The following is a 19,024-nucleotide window of genomic DNA, read 5'->3' as shown; positions in this document are numbered from 1 at the left end:
TGTGCTGAGGGTGGTATATGTGTTCAAGCACGTGGTAGTGTGTGGCGCATTTTGTGTTTGTGTTCATATCCCCGTGTGTGGTGAGTATCCCATGTCGGGGCCCCACCTTAGCAACTGTACGGTATATACTCTTTGTCGCCATCGCTCTCATTCTTTAAGTCCTCATTGTTCACATCTGGCAGCTGTCAATTTTCCTCCAACACTTTTCCCTTCACTTTTTCCCCATTATGTAGATAGGAGCAAAATTGTTTGGTGAATTGGAACGCGCGGGGTTAAAATTTCACCTCACAACATAGCCTATGACGCTCTCGGGGTCCAGACGTGTGACTGTGCAAAATTTTGTGGCTGTAGCTGCGACGGTACAGATGCCAATCCCGGACATACACACATACATACATACACACATTCAGCTTTATATATTAGATATACCTGTATGTAATCTCCTGTATATAGTATATACCTGTGTGTCATCTCACCTATATATAGTATATATCTGTGTGTCATCTCCTGTATATAGTATATACCTGTATGTCATCTCCTCCTATACATAGCATATACCTGTGTCATCTCCTCCTGTATATACTATATACCTGTAGGTAATCTGCTCCTGTATATAGTATATACCTGTGTGTCATCTCCTCCTGTATATAGTATATACCTGTATGTCATCTCCTCCTGTATGTAGTATGTACCTGTATGTCATCTCCTCCTCTATATAGTATATACCTGTGTGTCATCTCTCCTGTATATAGTATATATCTGTGTGTCATCTCCTCCTGTATATAGTATATACCTGTGTGTCATCTCCCCTGTAAATAGTATATACCTGTGTGTCATCTCCTGTATATAGTATATAGCTGTATGCCATCTCCTCCTGTATTAGCCCTCGTTCACACGTTATTTGGTCAGTATTTTTACCTCAGTATTTGTAAGCTAAAATGGCAGCCTGATAAATCCCCAGCCAACAGTAAGCCCACCCCCTGGCAGTATATATTAGCTCACACATACACATAATAGACTGGTCATGTGACTGACAGCTGCCGGATTCCTATATGGTACATTTGTTGCTCTTGTAGTTTGTCTGCTTATTAATCAGATTTTTATTTTTGAAGGATACCAGACTTGTGTGTGTTTTAGGGCGAGTTTCGTGTGTCAAGTTGTGTGTGTTGAGTTGCGTGTGGCGACATGCATGTAGGGACTTTTGTGAGATGAGTTTTGTGTGGCGACATGCGTGTAGCAACTTTTTGTGTGTCGAGTTGCATGTGACAGGTTAGTGTAGCAAGTTGTGTGCAGCAAGTTTTGCGCATGGCGAGTTTTGCGCGTGGCGAGTTTTATGTGTGGTGCCTTTTGAGTATGTGCAAGTTTTGTGTGAGGCAACTTTTGCATGTGTTGCAACTTTTGTGCATGTGGCAATTTTTCTGCGTGTGGCAATTTTTCTGTGTGTGCAAGTTTTGCGTGTGGCGAGTTTTGCACGTGTGGCGAGTTTTGCATGTGGAGAGTTTTGCGCGTGGCGAGTTTTGAGCGGCGACTTTTGTGTTTCTACTTTTATGTGGCGAGGTTGGTGTATGTGTGGTGAAATGTGCACTGAGGGTGGTATATGTGTTCGAGCACGTGGTAGTGTGTGGCGCATTTTGTGTGTGTGTTCATATCCCCGTGGTGGTGTGATTATCCCATGTTGGGGCCCCACCTTAGCAACTGTACAGTATATACTCTTTGGTGCCATCGCTGTCATTCTTTAAGTCCCCCTTGTTCACATCTGGCAGCTGTTAATTTGCCTCCAACACTTTTCCTTTCATTTTTTCCCCATTATGTAGATAGGGGCAAAATTGTTTGGTGACTTGGAAAGCGCGGGGTTAAAATTTCACCTCACAATATAGCTTTGACGCTCTCAGGGTCCAGACGTGTGACTGTGCAAAATTTTGTGCCTGTAGCTGCGACGCCTCCAACACTTTTCCTTTCACTTTTTCCCCATTATGTAGATAGGGGCAAAATTGTTTGGTGAATTGGAAAGCGCGGGGTTAAAATTTCACCTCACAACATAGCCTATGACGCTCTCGGGGTCCAGACGTGTGACTGTGCAAAATTTTGTGGCTGTAGCTGCTACGGTTCAGATGCCAATCCCGGACATACATACATACATACATACATACACACACACACACATTCAGCTTTATATATTAGATTTATATGGTACAATATATGATTGCACAAGGCTGGTCTGAATATTTTATATACTGGATACCCCGATAGATATAATGAGCATCAAAAAAACAAAGTAGGGATCATATGTGACACATAATAAAAAAATTATATGTATAGAACTATAAATAATATAAAAACCAAAAGTGAGAGTGTGTAAAATATTATATATATATATATATATATATATATATATATATATATATATATATATATATATACATATACACGTATACACATATATAAAAAGTGTACTACACATAAAAATTATTATTAAAATTTATAAAATTATCAAAATAGTGCAAAAAGTGCAAAAAAAAGTGCAGTTAGCCAATAATAATTTGATTCTAGTATAAATACAAGTCGTGCATATTACACACAAAAGAAGTGCTGTATGCACATATGATCCAATACTACTTACTTATAAAGCTGGGGAAAATATTTCAAGGACCGCCAGGTGTTTGATAATGTGCACCCCGACACGTGTTTTGGACCCAAAGTTCCTTCGTCAGGGGGTATATTGCATTGTGACCGAGGGGTTTATATATCATTGGAATAATTACCGATGTCAGCGTCCACAGTGTGTACGGCGTACGTGCCACTCAGACAACCCGGAAGCCCTGGACCCAGTACCACGTGACCGGACGCACATGATAGTTCATGGCGTTGCCAAGGACACTGTGGCGCCGCAATCCCGACCTCAAAGCGCTGGGTGCGCGTGCGCACTACCGCAGGCCCGACATGGGTAAGAAATGTAAAGAGAACAATGTCTGCCGTATAAGCGGCGCATGCGCTGTCAGAACCACCAGATGCCCGGGGTACAACGCAGTGTCACCACATCACCATGGCAACAATACGCCGATCCCCAAACAGCATGGCGCCGGACGCGCACGCGCACTACAACATAACATGAGCTATAATGCTGGGAAAGGTAGAACCAACAATAAATAAACAAATAATAATCAAACAGGCACCGATGCTAGTGTCCGCTATGTTTATGGCGCTGGTGCCGCTCACAGATGAAAGCAGCATGAATGTCAACTGGAGACTATTAGGATGGCTGATGAGAACAAAGACTAAGATTATCGGAAATCTCTCATCAAGTATTTGTTATTTAATCTGAAAGTGGCGTAATGTAGGGGTAAAGACTCTTATTCCAAAGATGTGTCACTGGCTTAACAGCTTGCTGTAGTTTCAATACAATCATTGTTTTATCAACAGGAGATTATCACTGGAGGACTAAGTGTTGAGTACCAGACAGTCCAGCTTATCAGTGTAACTCCGCCCCAACAATGAATGTCCAGTGCGCACAGGAAGTTGCTAGTCAGTAGTATGGGGTAGGTTATACAGGGCTCACCATTCAGAGCACTGCTACAGCTAAAGCACAGAAAACAGGGATTTTATCAAAACTACATCTAGCTGCACAGTAACGTATCTCTAGAATTAGCCTCTATGCCCCTACATCACGCTGCTCTCAGATTCCAAAGCAAAAACCTGCTGAAAGATTCACTATAAAATCATATATGGATAATTGATCTAAAGACCAATGTTACTGTTCTTCAATGCTAACAGCCTTGTCTGCGCTCAGATAATGACACCTAATCTGATGTTGGATGTCAGCTCTCATCCGTCACATATTTGTGTGTGTTCTTCTACAGACCCGATAATCATCTTGTCAATCAGAAGTGAATTATAAAGCAAAGCTTTAGTCTTCAGTCCATGGGCTGTATATTGGTTTTCTCTACTGAAGAGTAGACCATGTGATAATAAAGATGTCATTAATGAGCCATGTTATACTCTACGTTCTGGATTCTTTTAGAAACCTTTGCTCATCTTTTTACAGCTTTCTGCAGATTACTAAATGTACTATTCCTTCTTTCTATTGCAATTTGGTGATAGACAAGTCCATCATTTTATTATATTAACAAGTCTATCATTTTATTATATTAAGATGCATATTAGGAGATCATTTACAGCTTCATATACACAAGTGTTAACCAAAAAATAATCCCAAGCTCAGAAAACCCCTTAAAGAAGCCCTCCTCCTCCTCCCATCAACATTTTCATCCTCTTAATAGATTGCAGTCATCATCTTATATAGCACTGTGCACTTACATTTGCTCATTTTGCCTTTCTACCCAACTAATTCTTCTCTTTTCCATTAAAGGGAACCTGTCACCTGAATTTGGCGGGACCAGTTTTGGGTCATATGGGCGTGGTTTTCGGGTGTTTGATTCACCCTTTCCTTACCCGCTGGCTGCAATATTGGATTGAAGATCATTCTCTGTCCTCCATAGTACACGCCTGCGTAAGGCAATATTTCCTTGCGCTGGCGTGTACTCCGGAGGACAGAGAATTAACTTCAATCCAATATTGCGGCCAACATGCAGCCAGCGGGTAAGGAAAGGGTGAATCAAACACCCAAAAACCCCGCCCATATGACCCAAAACTGGTCCCGCCAAATTCAGGTGACAGGTTCCCTTTAAGTCTATGACATCACGTGATTAAAAACAACTAGCTGAATCCACCTACGCTCTATGCAGAAGCTGAAAATCTCTTTTTTCCGGCATGAGTCATCATTAGAACTACAATTCTACATCCCACTTTGATGGGAGTGCTTCTTTAAATGCAGATTTAAAAAAAGATTTAAAAAAAAATGCACTTAAAAGTATGATTGGCTGCTTAGTGACTGGGACAATGCTAAATAAAATAATATACTCACTAAAAATGATTGTGAGTGAAATACTCCCACATGCGATGCTTCTTTGTACACTTTTGTCTAACTTTGCTCCTTCTCTTGGTTGTGATGCAATCTGTGGATGCAATATAGACACATGCTGTTGCATTTAAAATCGTGCCCCTCTTCTTGCAAAGATATTTCTCTCCCCGCAAAGTTATGCCCCCTTTAACAAGCCGCAAACATGACACATAGTAGACAGATAATAAATCGGTCTAAAACTAAATGCACCAGAGTTTGGTGCAGATCACGTTAAGTTCGAGCCGCACTTCGAATAGTAAGTCTGCCCCAATGTGCGCCTGAAAATGTGGTTAGTTTGTCTTTAAGAAGCATACGGAAGTCAATTCCTGGAATTTCTGTAACGTGGGCTGTTGAGGTGTATGTATAGGTTATATGGGAGGTTAGGTATCTATTTTATCTCAGTGAAGCGCTTAGTGAAGCATCAATATGTCACACACTTACATTCCTGCACAATATCAGGCTGGGGCCTCCAATCCAAACAGGCGATTACAATATCTGATAGTGGGGGAACTGTAGTGAAGGTGCTAGAGGGAAGTGGTTTTGGAATATCAGTAGTTATTGTGCATTTTAAGGCTCAATGAACAGGTTTACATTAGAATAATAAAGAGTATTTTACAACCATTGGACCCCCAAAACCCTAAAAAATATATATTTTTTAATGAACATAAACTACATAATTAAGTTTTACATAGTCAAGATTTCCCGAACCCACATTATATACTTTTTTGCGAAAAATGTAATTTTTTTTTTAACCCCTTAACGACCAGAGTTATTTTTGGTTTGATTTGCACAGACAGACAGAAGTGGAGAAACTTTTTTAACCACTTAATGACCAGGGGTATTTCAGTTTTTGAATTTCTGGTTTTTGCTCCCCTTCTTCCCAGAGCCATGATTTGAACTTTTATATTTTTTTAATATTTTTAAAAACTTTTTTTTTTTCACTTTTGCCATGCTTCAATAGTCTCAATGGGAGACTTGAAGCTGCCATAACCTGATCGGCTCTGCTACATACAGGCAATGATCAGATCCCCTGTATGTAGCAGAATTATTCACTTGCTATGAGCGCCGACCACCGGGTGGCGCTCATAGCAATCCAGCAGTGACAACCATTGAGGTCTGCAGAAAATCTCTGGTTGTCATGCCAACCCATTGGTGACCCGCGATCACGTCACACGGGTCACTGATGGGTGGATTTCCGGCTTGCTTGACAGAAGAGCGTGTTAAATGCCACTGTCAGAGTTTCACAGCTGCATTTAATAGGTTAAAAGCCACGGGAGGATCGCAATTCCTCCCTCGGCTGTTAGCGGCACATGTCAGCTGTTCAAAAGAACTGACATGTGTCGGAAAAGATGTGGGCTCGCTGCCAAAGCCCACATCAAAGGGAGGGAGTCTGACATCAGCATATTATTACTCCCGAAAGGGGTTAATTCAGTCCTGGAGTGTCCTTCCTTAACCCCTTACTGACCTCGGACGGGATAGTACGTCCGAGGTCAGCTCCCCTGCTTTGTTGCAGGGCTCCGCGGTGAGCCCGCATCAAAGCCGGGACATGTCAGCTGTTCTGAACAGCTGACATGTGCCCGCAATAGCGGCGGGTGAAATCGCGATTCACCCGCCGCTATTAACTAGTTAAATGCCGCTGTCAAACGCAGACAGCGGCATTTAACTACCGCATCCGGCCGGGCGGCCGGATATGAGCGCATCGCCGACCCCCGTCACATGATCGGAGGTCGGCGATGCTTCTGAATGGTAACCATAGAGGTCCTTGAGACCTCTATGGTTACTGATCCCCGGCAGCTGTGAGCGCCACCCTGTGGTCGGCGCTCACAGCACACCTGATTTTCTACTACATAGCAGCGAACAGCAGATCGCTGCTATGTAGCAGAGGCGATCGGGTTGTGCCTGCTTCTAGCCTCCCATGGAGGCTATTGAAGCATGGCAACAGTTAAAAAAAAAAAGTTAAAAAAATGTGAAAAAAATAAAAAAAATATAAAAGTTTAAATCACCCCCCTTTCGCCCCAATCAAAATAAATCAATAAAAAAAAAAAATCAAACCTACACATATTTGGTATCGCCGCGTTCAGAATTGCCCGATCTATCAATAAAAAAAAGCATTAACCTGATCGTTAAACGGCGTAACGAGAAAAAAAATCGAAATGCCAGAATTAGGTTTTTTTGGTCGCCGCGACATTGCATTAAAATGCAATAACGGGCGATCAAAAGAACGTATCTGCACCGAATTGGAATCATTAAAAACGCCAGCTCGGCACGCTAAAAATAAGCCCTCAAACGACCCCAGATCATGAAAAATGGAGACGCTACGAGTATCGGAAAATGGCGCAATTTTTTTTTTTTTTTAGCAAAGTTTGGAATTTTTTTTCACCACTTAGATAAAAAAGAACCTAGTCATGTTAGGTGTCTATAAACTCGTACTGACCTGGAGAATCATAATGGCAGGTCAGTTTTAGCATTTAGTGAACCTAGCAAAAAAGGCAAGCAAAAAACAAGTGTGGAATTGCACTTTTTTTGCAATTTCACCGCACTTGGAATTTTTTTCCCGTTTTCTAGTACACGACATGGTAAAACCAATGATGTCGTTCAAAAGTACAACTTGTCCCGCAAAAAATAAGCCCTCACATGGCCAAATTGACAGAAAAATAAAAAAGTTATGGCTCTGGGAAGGAGGGGAGCAAAAAACGAACACGGAAAAACGGAAAATCCCAAGGTCATGAAGGGGTTAATGTTCTGTATAGGGCCTCTCCATAGGGTTTGGGGTCCCTACTGCAGATATTTATCAATGGTTCCTTTTATGGTCTGTATTTACTTCAAAGTTGGGCACCAGAAGACTTGCTGATAAGGCTCGCTCACACCAGTGTATACATCGGACCAGCGTAATCTGATTTTTAGCAGATAGCACTCAGACCAATAGCATTCAATGGGGCGTTGCTAATGACCAATTTTATGCGCTGACAGAATCTGTCAGTGAAAGAAAATCGCAGCATACTATGATTTCACTCTGAAATCGGAAGACACTCACCCATTCAAGTCTATGGGTGCTTGGAAATCAGACTGCACTTGGATGACATCTGAGTGCAGTCTAATATCCACAGACTCACAAGATGGAGAAGATGGAGAGCTTTTCTTCCATCTTCTCCTTACGCAAGAGGATCGGATCACGCTAAGGCCGGTGTCACACTAGGCGTAAGTAAATACGGTCCGTTTTTTACGGCCGTAATACGCTGTAATTGTCCCAAAACACTGTTCCATATTCAATGCGAGGATGCGATTTTAACGCACAAATTTATCCGTGAGTCATCCGTATGGCATCCGTATGGCTTCCGTACGGCGATTTTTTCTCACAGGCTTGCAAAATGGACATATCATGGATCCATCGGCTCAAATATTCTTAAAAACATATATACAGTATATATATATATATATATATATATATATATATATATATATGTCAGTGAGATGTCACATATTAATATTTAATTCAGCTCTAGATAGCAGAAAAGCCGGTAATTCAATTGCCGGCTTTTCCTATCTCCTTCACAAACCCGACAGGATATGAAACATGGTTTACATACAGTAAACCATCTCATATCCCTTATTTTATTACATATTCCTCTTTACTAATGTAAGAAGTGTCTCTGTGTAAAATTTGGGGGCTCTAGCTATTAAATTAAAGGGCTCCCACGCAATTTTCTCCGCCAGAGTGGGAAAGCCAGTGACTGAGGGCAGATATTAATAGCCTAGAGAGGGACCATGGTTATTGCCTCCCCCTGGCTAAAAACATCTGCCCCCAGCCACCCCAGAAAACGCACATCTGTAAGATGCGCCTATTCTGGCACTTAGCCTCTCTCTTCCCACTCCCCTGTAGCAGTGGGATATGGGGTAATAAAGGGTTAATGTCACCTTGCTATTGTAAGGTGACATTAAGCCAGGTTAATAATGGAGAGGCGTCAGTTATGAGCATGAACTCGAGCATGGGAAAATATTCTGAAAAGTTCCTACGCTCGAGTTCATATGAGTTCATCCAGCAGAGGGCGCATCACCGCGACTCGAGATAACTACAGTACATTCCCCTGCATTTCATTCATTCACCAAGTTTTACAGACAGGAGCACAGCTGCATTAGCAGAGCTCCTGGGTGTAAAATGATTTAACCCCTTCAGATGGATTTACAGCGTGGGACAAGACTGTAACAACGGAAGGTATGGAATATTGTTGTTTGTTTTTTTAACTTTATTTCAGGTGACAAGGGTCTTCAGGTGGATTAAGAGTATAATAAAATATTAAAACACCATGTGTCTTTATTTCATTAAAATACTTTTGAATAATGTGTATGTGTTTTATTAACCATTTCGTACTATTGGATTAATAATGGATAGGTGTCATAATTGACGCCTCTCCATTATTAACATGGCTTAGGCTACTTTCACATTAGCGTCGTGCACTGCACGTCGCTATGCGTCGTTCTGTAGAAAAACGCATCCTGCAAAAGTGCTTGCAGGATGCGTTTTTTCTCCATAGACTTGAATTAGCGACGCAGTGCGACACATTGCCACACGTCGCAACCGTCGTGCGATGTGTTGCGTCGGACCATCGGCACAAAAAAACGTTGCATGTAACATTTTTTGTGCGTCGATAGAATCTTTTCCGACCGCGCATGCGCCGCTGGAACTCCGCCCCCACCTCCCCGCACATCACAATGGGCTGCGGATGCGATGTAAAACAGCATCCGCTGCCCCCGTTGTGCGGCGCTTCCACGCTATGCGTCGGTGCGCTGCAACGTCGCATAGCGACGTGCAGTGCACGACGCTAGCGTGAAAGTAGCCTTAATGTCACCTTACAATAGCAAGGTGACATTAACTCTTCATTACTCCATATCCCACAGCTACACGGGCGTGGGAAGAGAGAGGCTAAGTGCCAGAATAGGCGCATCTTACAGATGTGCCTTTTCTGGGGTGGCTGGGGGCAGATGTTTTTAGCCAGGGGGGGCCAATAACCATGGACCCTCTCTAGGCTATTAATGTGTCTCACTGACATATATATATATACATATATATATATATATATATATATATATATATATATATATATATATATATATATACACACATTCTATGTGTACACATTTATTCTACCCATTCTATTCTAACATGTCAGTGTGATTTTACTGTACACCGCACTGAATTGCCGGCTTTTCTATAGAACACCGGTGCGTATTTCTCGCAAGTCACACGCATGGTCCGTGTGTAATCCGTAATTTTCTCGCCCCCATAGACTTTCATTGGCGGATTTTTTTGTGCAATACACTGACAAACGCAGCATGCTGCGATTTTCTATGCCCGTAACATACCGTATATTACTGATGCGTAATATACGGCAGATAGGAGCTGCCCCATAGAGAATCATTGGGCCGTGTGCAATGCGTATTTTGTGGACGTATTTTGTGCACTCATACGTCCGTAAAACTCGTTAGTGTGACGCCGGCCTTAGCTGACACTCAGAGTTTCATTAACATAAATTGACCTGATTCTCTCGGATGAGAGAATCTATGTTCATGTGACCCCGGCCATAGAGGAATGATGTTGGGGGGAGATAATGGTTGGTCTAAATTGCATTCCCAAGCTTTTTATTATTCAGTAGATAAGCCACTGACAGTCATTTGGCAGCTCATGTGTATGGAGGAGTCGAGAGAGATAGCTGACAGTTAAATGAGCGCTCAGCCATATGTGCATGTAAAAAGTAATTAGTGACGTCCGCAGCTGAGTGTTAGCAGGTTACAGGGTATTCCCATACCATCATCTTGTAAATACAAAAAAAGGACAAAAAAGTCACACAGACCATAGGATGCTTTTCAACAAAGTGGTATTATTTTTCCTTTACATTTAATAAAATAGAGTACAACAAATCGATATAACGCAAATACTTGCTAGAGAGATGGAGGTCTTTTGAAGACAGTCCCATAGGCGACTCCCTAGATATAATCCAGTGCATAACGATCCGTGAGAAAACACTCAAACTGCATTCCCAAAAAGAGGACCACGGAGACATCGCATTAGGAAATTGGCCTGTTGCGATGTCTCAGGGTGGACCAGCTCTTCTGGGGCGGTCCTAAAAAGATGTCCACCTACCAAGTATTTGTGTTATATGGATCCCTACTATTATAGTCTACTCTATTTTATTGAATGCATAGGAAAAATTATAGCACTTTTATGAAAAGCATACTCTGGGTCAGTGCGCGTTTTCCGTGCTTTTTTTTTGCATATGTGCATGGCCAACTTTTTAGAGGGAATCAATTACACACTCCTAATCAATAAGACAGTGATATATTTCATGCACTCTGCTTAATCCTAGAGTTAGTCCAGATTCGGGATAGTGACTTTTTGGAGTTAACTTTGTTTTCTGCTGTGGATTGGCAAGCAGATCTGCGCCCGGATTAGCTCCTTCGCGATTTATTTCACCTAATCCACAGCTTTTCATCGCAGTCGAGCCAATAATAATCACAAAGTCGATTTTAAAATCCTCTACAAAAATAAAAAAAGAAGTTACAACATCTGCTAATAAATAATGCAAGCTAATGTCAGAACATGACGCGTCATTAAATGTTACCAAGTCTCCAAAGCAACAAGTCGTCAGGATCAGGTTACCCCGAACAATTGCTTAGAACAGGACGTGAAATGCAATCCAAGTTCTAAAATGAAGGTACAATCGCCCGCAGCTACCTATTACTAGGAACACATGTGGAATGGCACACACAAGCCACAAAGGAAGCCAAAATTACTGAATGAATCCAACGCGTTAAACATTGTCCCCTGTCACTAATTACCCAGACGCGGAGGCTTTGACAATTATCAGACTGTAGAAAGTCATAGCAATGAATGAGTTAAAAGTTTGCAAAAAAAAAAGTGCTAAATATACGCCATAGATTAAGATAAAACCTGCATTTAGTAGACTACTCACCACATAGGAAGCTCTCCGCTGCACAGAAAATCATGGCGAAACCAGTTCTGAACTTTCTATCAACTTAAATGACAATGCCGTGTTGTGGAGAAGGCAACGTTTGTCATCTTCTGGCTTGTTGCTTCATTGCGCTCATCCAACAATAGTGGATGTATCGAGCTGTACAGTGCTCCTATTGACCTGCTAGGAGCAGCACGACTGCACGTCCAGCCAATCAGCGGACACATCTTATGTAATGTCTTCTGTGTTTAGTGAAATGACTTCTGTGTTCTCAGTAACGTGATTAATGGGAGATTTACCATGCTACAATTAGTAGAGATAGTTATGAAAGTTTTCCACTAACATAGAACTTTCACTATAGTTTCAGGCAGACAGGAAACAAGCAAAACCATAATAAAGTAAGAAAACAAAAACAAAACCTAAACTTCACAGTCAGATATTGTTACTGAGTTTTATTTCAAAGTGAACCTGACAGATGATCCCGAGCCATGAGCAGCACTTATAGTCACCGGCACTCTCACGTCAGCCAGGAAAGTTTTAGAGAGGAGGAGGACTTGTTACTTATTGGATTCTAAAAGTCAATATCGACCCTTTAACGAGCCTTGCCATATGATTTAGGATAAAAGCCAAACCAGAATCTTAATTTGCAGAAACCTGTTTTGGGCTGCTGCCCCTCCTCAGTGCTAAGCATGAGATCTGATTTTCCTGTATGAGAAGCTTATGACTGGGATGTAAGCATCAACATTTCCTAAGTCATATGGCAAGGCTCGTTAAAGGTTTGATATTGACTTTTAGGATTGCTACTTGCAATAGGTGGCACTAGAGTTCAAAGTCCTCTTCCTCTCTGAAGAGGCAATTTGCATATTTAATTTCCCATTGCATGCCTTATAAGCCTCCTTACACTGTCATATCACTTTCCACAAGAAAATACTTTACCCCTTAGGTTTTAAAGAAAAATATACATTTAAAAGCTGGCCTGGAAAATGCCGCTGAAATGACTCGCCCAAGAGGACAGTCCGCGACAGCTTCATCCCACCCACCTAAAGTGACAGGTCTCTCTCTATATGTGTGTATATACAGTAGAGAAATGTCTCTCTCAAGGGGAGCTGGACAGGGAGAAGTCGTCTTGGACTAGTCACCTGAGCGGAATGATCACCTGGCTGAAATTTTATAGACCGTGTCTGATACATGCTGCTGAAAGAAAGGTTTGGGAAGCATGATTCAGCTGTCAGGTTCCTTTACATGTAGGATTATCATAGATTTATCATAATGAAGGATACCCCATATCAAATATCAAAATGGGGCCACCCAGGACTAAAAGGGCTGGAGTTTGTTTCCTCCTCCAGAAAGACACACAGACATACACATCATCTGCCCTGGATCAAATTCCTGGTTTTGGTAAGCTGTCCAGAAATATCAGCGGTATGTCCCGATATCAATTGTATCTGCAGCAACAAAGTCTGAGAAAAAATCAGAATCAGTACATAAGACTAGAACACGAAGTCTTCATACGAAAATGTAAAGCTGGTTTATTCCACACAAGAGTCCATGTGAGGTTCTGACACCTAGTATGACAGAAACAAGAGCTTTACAATCAGACTTGGCCTCATCAAGGGCCATCATAGACCTCATCAAGGGCCATATATCAGATTCATGGCCCGTCTCAATGACATGTGTGTGGACCCGCTCCTTGGTCTTCACAACTGCTGGTGGCACATGAGACTATTCACTAGCAGTTAGGAACACCATTAGATCCCTACAGAAGTAAGGAGATCTGGTAGTGTAACACAATGTCCAAGGCAACATCAGAATGTTTAGGCCATAGTACCCCCTAATGCTTCTCAAACGGTGAGGTGGGCTCCCCTGTAGTATTTGGTCATTCACAGCTGAGGAGGCAAAGTTAACAAACTGAAAAGGCGTCAATCTCTAGCTCAGCAATATAACACGCTACTTTTGTGCTCATTTCAGTGGGATCAGGAGGCAAATTTTTATGATAAAATAAGGTTATTTTAAAGGGATTGTCCAGGACCTGTAATTTTTTTTTGTTTTAATGGGTCCAGAGGGGTTAAAAAAAAGCAAGAACAAAAAAACAAAACTCACCTACGGAAGGAGTCCTCTGATCTTCTGCCAACATCCACTACCAGGCTTCTGAATTCTACTTCCCTTAGAGGGCATCACACGACCACTGCAACCAATCTACAGCTTCTTCCAGAATGTTAAGGCTGCAGCTGATCAGCCACTAATTGGCTGCAGCGGTCATGGGATGCTAAAAGAGGAAGCCAGGAGACTGTGTGAGGGACACAAGCAGCAGAACAGATCTCAGTAGCTTGTTTTTATTTTTAAACCAACTTAGGCACAGTAATAAAAAAGGTTTACCACTAGAAGACAACCCCTTATGGCATGGAGAATGACCAATGGTGTGAAAAAGTCAAAACCATGATCCCCTAAACAAGTGTTCCTATGTACAGCACTGAGACACTACAGCTATCCCGCACAATATTACTGGCTATGCTCCTCATACTGATGGAATTACAGCAGGAACTCTGCTGATAGCTATCATCAGGCTTGATGTGTGATACATTTTTTTTCATACCAGTAATTTTTCCAGATCTGGATACACTCAAAATGTCCTTGTAAAAATCACTTTTATACAAAGATTTCATCGGCATCTAAGACCATGAGTGACAAATATAGAAACACACACGGGAAATTCTACTTAATGAAATCCAGGTTATCTCCTTCCAGTCATGTATTGATCACACTGTAAGATTGTGTGCTTTTAACCTATCCATCGAAGCCGTGATATACATATGAAGGAGACCTGTCACTGGCCATAAAGATGTCATTTTTTTTTCCTGATGTAAATGCTGCTGTTCTCCTTAATCCTGAATTTTCTATTGTTCCCGCAGCTCTTCATTCCTGAGGTATGGCCACCTCTTCCCAACACTTTCCTATTGGAACCTTCTTAACGAGTACATCATTTTAGCTATAACGACTGAGATTCAGCTCTGAGATTTGGCCCATGCTGTGCTCACCGCCGAGCCTCCGATGGGGATATCTATTACTATTTTTACCCTAGAAGAAATGGAGCAAATATGTCCTACACAACATATTTAGAAATATATAATGCAACATTTATTTAAAGACAATACACATAAAAAAATGTTCAAATGTACATGCTGTAAACAATGTATAGAAACCAGGAGATAAAACAGAGGAAACATGACGGCACGCCGGGTTGGGGAAGGGCAACCGAATTCATCCCTGGGATGCAGGCATGGGATGCAGTGTATGCTGGTGCTTTATGACTGTGCTAATAAGTTACTATTATTACCCTGCCTGGAGAAAATCAAGACTTACTACAAGACCAATATTTCAAATAATACCAATAATACCGTCATGTAACATTGAATAATAATACCGCAATAATAATATTGCTATATAACAGATACATACCACCAGACCATTACCAAATAGTACCAGCGTATGTTGTTGAAGGCTACGTCCGAATGGCTAAAAATACTAAATTAATATACCAGTAACAGGAATGGAGAGGTGCAGGAGCAGAAGAAAAACAATGACATTTTCAGGAGGCATTTACACGAAGTAAAAAAAAAATTGAATTTATGGAAAATGAGAGACACTCCTTAACGAAAACAGGGGATACTGAGCACTCTGCATTCTCGGGGCACTGATACAACTCAGCCTACAAATATCGATATGATTTCACTTGGATTTCCGCTCAATGTCTAAGGTTTAGCAGAGAGGATTCAGAATATAGTCAGCTACTTGGTTAATACATGAGTTTGGACTGACGCAATGTGCTCCAGCTGGGCTGTTTCATCAAATTCATCAAGAACCTGACAACTCATTTTTTATACTATTAGGCCAGTTTCCAATGTCCAAACATTCATGGTCCCAAGTACGGGCCACATTGGCTGCAGGCCTCACACTTAATTTTCTCATAGGCATACATGGAGTTGTTCAGTTTGGGTCAAGAGGCGTAAAGATGGTCTGGACAATGAAGTCCATACTCAGACCTCGTATGTCGGAGGTGTGAGGCTATGTGCACACGTTGCGGATTAGCCTTAGGAATTTCTGGTGCGGATTCTGCCTCTCCTGGCAGAAAACGCAGCTGCGGATTTGTTGCGTTTTTTGTGCGGATCCACAGCGTTTTTTGTGCGGTTTTGCTGCGGATTTGCTGCATTTTTTTACCTCTGCGGATTTCTATAATGGAGTGGGTACAAAAACGCTGCAGATCCACAAAAAAGAAGTGACATGCTACTTCTTTTAATCCGCAGCGTTTCCGCACCAGATTTTCCGCAATGTGTGCACAGCTTTTTTTTTTTCTCATTGATTTACATTGTACTGTAAATCAATTGCGGATCTGCAGCATTTCTGCACCGCAAAAAACGCTGAAGATCCGCACAGAATCCGCAACGTGCGCACATACCCTAAAACTAGCTTTCTCCTGATGTCCTCACAATTTAATAATTACAAAGCTAAAAATGGCTTTTGCCTTTGACAAGAAGAGGCAAGAGAAGCAGCAGTTGTCTCCAGCACCGAAGAGGGAACAGGTAGGACACTTCTTCTAGCACATGGTTCCGCCATTTGAAGGACTATTTAAATGTCTCTGTTAATGCAACGTATTAGCGTATGTGGCCATCATAAACAGAGTTCTTTCACTTTGTGCCGCCATCTGAGTCAGAATAATCACTCAGGTGAACTTTGTACTTTTTTGCATTACATGAATGGCTTTAAGCACACAACCAGATACGGTAGTTTATCTTTGCGAGACAGCCCCTTATAAGCCTTATTTCATCAAACTCAAATAAAATAGGGTCAGAGGCAATACTATAGTATAAGGACTATAAAAAAAAATCATAGTTTATAAATTGAGTGAAACTGGATCTCCAGGATTGTGAAAATAATCTGATTTTTCTGCAATCTGCGCCGCTCTTCTTCAGGATTAGTTTCTACGATTGCAGCTCTTCTCCAATTAATTGAACATATAAACAGGTGCGGTAGTGTTTCTGACCAAGTGCAGATTCTTTTATCATCTTGTACACAATACAGTTTTAATGGGTACAATTAAATTCATTAACTCAGCAAGGTACAGAATACTCTAAAAAGAACCTGAAAATCAGATTGTAGGAAAATGAACACATTCTGAAATTATAAAGTTTAAAGAGGTTGCTCACAGCGGCGGCTGCCGGACGGAACTGCTCAATTTCAGACCTGCTACGTCTTCTGACAGTGACCTCCGCAGGTACTACACATCCACTTCTTTCCCCACATACTAGATAAACACATTTGTGCTTATCTAATAATCTTCGGTGGTTTCCACCTATGTGACTAATGTCTGATGAGATTTGACATCAGTGTCATTTCCCCACATAATATATGAGACACTACTCCTCTGGTCTGCTTCTTGACCTCATCACTCACTCTGAAAAAATAACTCAAAAATGTTTTTGTCGGCCAAAGATGCCCTGCCAGCACAGTGAGCTGTCAGGCACATAGAGCTGCACCTTCAAGAAACTGTTTTACCTCACTTCAGCTCTGCATTCACAGCCACACTGCTCAGTACTACAGTATGATATCCTCTATTGTGATGCTTCTGTCTGTGTGCTACGGTAAATAAAGAGCAGGAATTTCTCTGTTTCTGTACATTGTCTATAGGAGACGGGGTTGTCCAGTCCAAATCAATAAGTCTGCGGTCACTCTGTGTGACTGAGGAGCTATGAATCCCCCTAGTGCACAAACTGTGCTCTGCGGAAATTCACTGGCTTCTGACCCGGGACTGGAGGATGTGTATGAGTTATACATACTCCTGGCCGGTGGGCGCCACCTCGCGCCATACTCTGTGTATGGAGAGCGAGGCTGCGCCCACTGGCTGGAGGCATGCATAATTCATACATCCCCGATCAGAAACCATTGAATCCCCACAGTGTGTGCGTCGGGGAGGAATCATAACTCTGCAGTCACACAGAGTGATTGCAGACTCATTGATTTGGACTGGACAACCCCTTTAAGGCAGATAGTTTCCAACCAATAGTTCGGAGAGAACTAAAAAAAAATTTAGAGATAGAGGCTGCTGAAGGAAACAAGTGAAAAACACAGGAAATAAGTCATATAATCCTCATATTCCTGGCAAACCTTTCCATATAAGCTGCCATATTTATGTAGAACAGGTAAGCTTTAACAATTGATGTATAACATTCGAAGGCACAAATCTTCATGTTCTATAATTCATATAAGACATGTTAAAAACACGTGTGTAAGACTTTCTCTTTGTTTTCAGCGCAATTTTCCTGCCATTCAAGGTGAATGTTGGAGACAGACATTTGGACAGTTGCTTCTTATTTGCTTTTCAGAGGATGTGATTAATTATTAACATTTTCAGTAGAGTTTTTGACATGACTGTTTCATAAGTAGAACAAACAGAGCCTCGCCCAGTCCTGGGAGCCCGGGGTATGGCACATCAGGAGCATTACAAGTTCACAAACACATCATTGGCAGTCAAACATGTTTTCCAGTTTTCAGTAGTATTAATGTGTAAGGTGCTTATCATTAGGGTCATAGTGAGTCTTTGTTATAACCGGCCCTGTGAGTGCAGCTGTCAGCTTCTGAGTGGGGCAAGAACAGAACAAAATGGAGTGAAACAGATGATCGGAATGTTCCCCGGTATTTGGAGAAATGAATGTGCTGATCTTATGGGACCAGCGGAATAAGAGAATCCAAATGTAGAAGAGAGCTCATCTGTAACGTCAAGATGTGATGAGAGAAGTGGAAGGAAGCAGCAAAAGCCAAAAGCTCTGGATTACATAGTAGAAAGATAGAATAAATATGGAGTATTTGGCACAATATGAATTTAGAAAGTTTGTGACATAGACTATGCTCACACTTTGTGTTTTTGCTGCGTTTTTTGTAATGTAAATTAAAAGCTGCATTTTACACTGGAGCAAAAGCTATGAGATTTCTGAAAATGTTCAGTATGTAAGTGAAGTCATCTCAGCTAGGCCACTGTAGCTTCTAGTGCCATACAAAATAAACTGGTGATCGATCGGATAAAACACAATGAGGTGTCTCCTCCAGC

At 41.6% G+C, this 19,024-nt stretch overlaps 1 protein-coding gene across 7 annotated transcripts in view; it reads right to left on the bottom strand.

Moving 5' to 3' along the window:
- STARD13 (StAR related lipid transfer domain containing 13) overlaps positions 1-19,024 on the bottom strand; it is a 530,489-nt gene that overhangs the window by 156,007 nt on the left and 355,458 nt on the right. Inside the window, exon 1 of one of the 7 annotated variants that reach the window (XM_077298234.1) lies at positions 11,926-12,068. The exons of the other annotated variants lie outside the window; for them this stretch is intronic. Within the exon in view, the coding sequence (XP_077154349.1) occupies positions 11,926-11,959 (34 nt within the window). The 5' untranslated portion in view covers positions 11,960-12,068. Of the gene's footprint in view, positions 1-11,925; positions 12,069-19,024 lie in introns of those variants that run through there. 7 annotated transcript variants of the gene reach the window in all.

Source organism: Ranitomeya variabilis, chromosome 3 (assembly GCF_051348905.1).
Source record: "Ranitomeya variabilis isolate aRanVar5 chromosome 3, aRanVar5.hap1, whole genome shotgun sequence".
In the NCBI taxonomy this organism is placed as follows: Eukaryota; Metazoa; Chordata; class Amphibia; order Anura; family Dendrobatidae; genus Ranitomeya; species Ranitomeya variabilis.
The sequence above is the reverse complement of the archived record's forward strand: the minus strand, read 5'-3'. Positions and strand labels throughout refer to the sequence as shown.